Raw genomic sequence first — 4,910 nt, 5'->3', positions numbered from 1 at the left:
CGGTGGAGCAGAATTGACACTTGACGGAGGGGTGGAGATAGAAATAGAAGGGCGGTGTATATTATACTGAAAACATGTGACATTCACATCCCTCCATCACTACATTGGTCTATTCCTGTCAACGCTTGTCTGTTTAGGGAATTCGAGCTGAAGTGGTTGGTTTTATGTTTGCCAGTGTTAAGAAGTCCTCTTGGTGGACGTGCGTAATATGCGCGCACTGTGTATCTCAGGCTGCGGACAGTTGGAGGCACTCACAGAAAAGAATCGTCAGAACTTAGATGTGTCTATAAACTTGGATAAACTTAGACGCGTTGTTAACATTAATCAAATTGTTTAAATATCTATTGAAAATAGGATCATTTTACCAACTGACCCCTATACTAAACTTGATTACCATAAATATTAGCTGAAAAAAAATGAATGATGCCAAAGCAGATTGATTATGTTTCACGATTATTAAATGTCATAAGTTTATGGGTCGCCCATCTATTGTGTTATTTACACTCTCCTGCATCCTGCTGTGCCCTTAACGCCAGTGTCTTTTAAAAAGTGTAAGCGTTCATGATAACCAACATATTTAATCCTGTCTCCTCCCCCGAGCTGTCAAAATAGAGGCGCTTACAAAGAGGAGAACGTCACATCCCCTTGACCCTCCAATCACCTCAGGGTCCCATTTGATTGGAAGGCGGCAAAGGCTTTAATCTCGGACTAATTCAGCTGCTTTTGAAGTGAAAATTTCTACCAGTTCGTACTTCGGGAGTACAGAGCGAGGACCTGCAGACAGACGCACACACAGGCGCAGCGCTCATGGTGCAAGACGCAGCCACGGATCTGCGATAACCTCGCACGGTCTCCTTCCAGCTGCCGCGCCTTACTCCTTTACCACCAGGATTACCTATTATTGAAGCGTTTTCCGATTCTTTTTTTTTTCCTCCTCTGGCAGAGAGGCTCGGTGCTTTCCCCCCCACCTAATCTTTCTTAATGAATCTGTGGAAAGCAGCGCCACTACATTTTCTGACAATTGGGACATGATCACATCGCCCTCGGCGTCTGCCTTAAAAAATAGTGATATTTGTGTAGCGTGGGAAAGCAGCGGTTCTCGGAATAGCAGCTCAGCGAACATCAACAAGCCTTTTCTCCACTCCGCACCTCCGTCTGATCCACTACGGCAAGCGAACCGACTTCCCATCAAGGTTTTGAAAATGCTTACCGCACGGTCGGGACACATTTTGCACCCGGAGTATCTGCAGCCTTTGCCTTCCACCCCTGTCAGTCCTATAGAGGTAAACAGCATTTTAAATGTGTTTGTTAGTAAATACTGTTTCGTGTTGAAGCGTTTTGGGAGTCTTGTTCCTGTTAGTCTGTGATATCGCCTGTCCTGCTCAAGAGTGGCTCCAGTGTTTAAAAGCTGATATGTGTGCTAGTATAAAGCTTAGCATGTTTTATGTTTTTAAAATTAGTATTAGTGTATTTTTATTCAAGGGAGCGATTTACATAAACTATTACGCGTATATGTCGGTTTAAAATGCCATAGAATATTCTGATTAAACCTTCGTCCCGGGGTTGTACTTTTAAGAAAGCTGCTGATGTGCGTTTTAATTGTATTTATCAGTCTTTTTTCCAATCTTTTTTCAATCTTTTTTGCAGCTAGATGCCAAGAAAAGTCCGTTGGCTCTGCTGGCGCAGACCTGCTCTCAGATCGGCAAACCGGACCCGCCACCCTCCTCCAAATTATCCTCCGTAACATCAAATGGATCTAGTGAGAAGGAATCTAAATCAGGCCCTTTGAAATTGAGTGACATTGGTGTGGATGACAAATCTAGCTTCAAACCTTATTCTAAACCTTCCGATAAGAAGGACTCGTCTTCGGGCGTTTCAGGCGGAGAGAAGTCTGGTTTCCGAGTGCCGAGCGCCACCTGCCAGCCGTTTACACCGCGGACAGGCAGCCCCAGTTCCAGCACTTCAGCCTCCCCCATGCCATCGGACGGGAAATGTGGGGAAAGGGATGAAAAGAAAGAGTCTGATTGTAATAAAAATGGCTCTACGGACGGGTCTGGCACCACCAGCCACAGCAGGATAAGCGTGAGTTGTGGTGGAATTAACGTGGAGGTGAACCAACACCAGGAGACGACGCCTGGCACTAAAACCACCTCCTCCTCGGAGTCCTCATCTGTTACTTCTGTATCCTCCGCATCCGTTCTCGGGTCAGGACTTGTGGCGCCGGTTTCTCCTTACAAACCGGGACAGACAGTTTTTCCTTTGCCTCCTGCTGGTATGACATACCCAGGTAGCTTGGCTGGGGCCTATGCTGGTTACCCTCAACACTTCCTGCCCCACGGAGGGAGCTTGGTAAACGCACAGCTGGCCAGTTCACTGGGCTGCAGTAAGGCTGGATCCAGCCCCTTAGCTGGGGCTTCTCCACCGTCCATCATGTCAGCCAGTCTGTGCAGAGACCCTTACTGCCTCAGTTACCACTGTGCCAGTCATTTAGCGGGCGCGGCCAGTGCTTCCTGCACGCACGACTCTGCAGCTGCAGCTGCTGCGAACGCCCTCAAGTCCAGCTACCCACTAATGTACCCGTCACACCCCATACATGGCGTTCATTCCTCAGCGCCATCATTTAGCGGACACCCCCTGTACCCATACGGTTTCATGCTTCCCAACGACCCTCTCCCCCATGTTTGTAATTGGGTGTCGGCAAATGGACCGTGCGACAAGCGTTTCTCCACCTCGGAAGAGCTCCTGAATCACCTGAGGACACACACTGCTTTTACTGGGGCTGAAAAGTTGATATCCGGTTATCCCGGATCGTCTTCACTGGCCAGTGCTGCAGCAGCGGCCATGGCCTGCCATATGCACATGCCACCGTCAGGAGCCCCTGGGAGTCCCGGGACTTTGGCTTTAAGAAGCCCTCATCATGCGTTAGGACTCAGCAGCCGCTATCATCCGTACTCCAAAAGCCCCCTGCCAACCCCCGGTGCCCCTGTGCCTGTGCCCGCAGCCACCGGCCCTTACTACTCCCCCTATGCACTGTATGGCCAGAGACTCACCACAGCATCAGCGCTTGGATATCAGTGAGGAAAAAAAAAAAGACTTTGAAAAGTTTATAGTACTAAGAATGCAAATATAAAGACTTTTATAATAAGTGCGCTAAACTTAAGGGCGGGATCCGTGGACTTCAACTGTATTTATTTATATGTCGGCTTAAAAGCAGGCGGTAATAGCTGCAAAAGGAAAATATTTGAGCAACTCAAAAAGTGCATTATGTTGAAACTGAGCTCTATAGGTAAAGTGAAAACACATATGTTAGAGTACTAATTAAAGTAGGGGTCTTTATTTCGATGTTAATTTGGAATTGCTATGATTGTATTTGTTCTTATTTAATGTCTCATTGAGAAGAAAATAATTTACATGCATGTTTGTTTCTTAAATTTCAGAAATTGTCCACATTTTAAATTGCCGTTATTTTTCAGGTGTTCACCATGGACAGAGAATTGGTATTTTTTTGTATGTATTCTGGAAAAAAAAAATAAGAAACAATTCTGTTCCATATCTCCGTGTGCCTCATTTTCTGACGACAGTCACATTTATTTTACACTGACATTTTTAAACATTGGCCTGTTAAAAATTTAAAATAGGGGTTAAGAAGGCTTGATTGGATCATTTCCGCCGACACTGGCCTATAATCTAGATATTTCCCGGCTGTCACCGAAACAGTTAATTCCTGTATAACAACAAATCATTCATTCATATAACTTATTTAATCTTCTTTCTTTCTTCAGTATAAACGAAACTCTTTGAGCTTTGAATATCAAATGTCAGATGAATTGAAACTTGAATTAAAGTGGGAAAGTGTGTGTGTGTGTGTGTGTGTGTGTGTGTGTGGGAGAAAGAGAATAAGTGAGTGTGTGTGTAGAATTTAAACTGGCTTTATACAGGGGAATCTTTTGAGAGAAGTTAGGTTGCTTGTTTGAGAAGCTGTGACATGTTTTGTGGAGTTCACCTGCGTAAAATGTGTGAAATACGCCAAAAATGTTCGATTAGGACAGCTGATTTTTCTACGGTTTATAAAGTCACGAGCATGTGTGTGTTGAATTGCTAAATTTTATATCAAAATCAATTTTGCACCCTTGAAAGAGAGACGACAATTGAAGTGAACCAATCGATGGATTTCAAATTTAATGCACTAGAAATTTTACAAGTCTTGGGTCTTTAAAATTTTTTTTAAAATTAATGGTAAAGTTGTAGGCTTCAGAGGGAGACTAAGAGGGTGACATTTCAGCGTGGAGCCTATTAACGAGTTTATTTTTGACTGGATGATCATTGCTAGGAGGATATTATTTATTTTGCGTTTGATAATCTCACCCACCTGTGCATCTATTGTATACACCACTATATTTGTAATTAAAAAAAATCTGACTTGTGCAAAGTTGTGGGATTTTCATACAGTTACAAACACTCACAACCCGTGTGTTGGATTTGCAAAGGCCAGGCGCAGATTAAATATTTACAAATTTTAAAATGACAAACAGCACGTCTACAATTTAAATAAAAACGTTATATTTTTTCCTTTTTGTACATAAAGGCAGTGAACATATATTGTTACAGCTAATTCGGTTTATGACGTTCATATATAGATTCAGTTGTATATTTGAACTTTCATTTGTGTTATTTTCAAGAAAAACTTTACAAATCAAAGCCGGTGCGCTGGGGATATATCTGATTTCACACAGACGCGAGTGATTAGTTATGGTAAAAATGGGTTTAACCTAGATTAAACAGAATGGCCTTTACTTTCTCTTTATACTGTAAGCTGCTACCGTCGACTCCAAACTCGAACGTTATCTTTCAGCGCCTCCGGACACGCTGTTGACCCAGCTCTGTTACAATTACCACTGTTATTATAAAGA

General features: G+C 43.4%; 1 protein-coding gene across 1 annotated transcript; it reads left to right on the top strand.

Moving 5' to 3' along the window:
* The first annotated feature begins 592 nt into the window (after positions 1-592).
* znf503 (zinc finger protein 503) lies at positions 593-3,552 on the top strand. Its single transcript, XM_030747443.1, has 2 exons — positions 593-1,283; positions 1,648-3,552. Exons 1-2 carry the CDS (start codon positions 1,029-1,031, stop codon positions 3,076-3,078), a joined length of 1,686 nt encoding a protein of 561 aa, XP_030603303.1. The 5' UTR covers positions 593-1,028; the 3' UTR covers positions 3,079-3,552.
* Positions 3,553-4,910: the final 1,358 nt, after the last annotated feature.

This window comes from Archocentrus centrarchus, chromosome 15 (genome assembly GCF_007364275.1).
Source record: "Archocentrus centrarchus isolate MPI-CPG fArcCen1 chromosome 15, fArcCen1, whole genome shotgun sequence".
NCBI classification, from domain to species: domain Eukaryota; kingdom Metazoa; phylum Chordata; class Actinopteri; order Cichliformes; family Cichlidae; genus Archocentrus; species Archocentrus centrarchus.
This window is presented reverse-complemented; position numbering and strand designations above follow the sequence as displayed.

Excerpts from the sequence above, each read along its gene's own strand:
- znf503 (XM_030747443.1), top strand. The coding sequence starts at position 1,029 with ATGATCACATCGCCCTCGGCGTCTGCCTTAAAAAATAGTGATATTTGT. Across the intron at positions 1,284-1,647 it reads CCCCTGTCAGTCCTATAGAG|CTAGATGCCAAGAAAAGTCC; the intron begins GTAAACAGCATT and ends TCTTTTTTGCAG.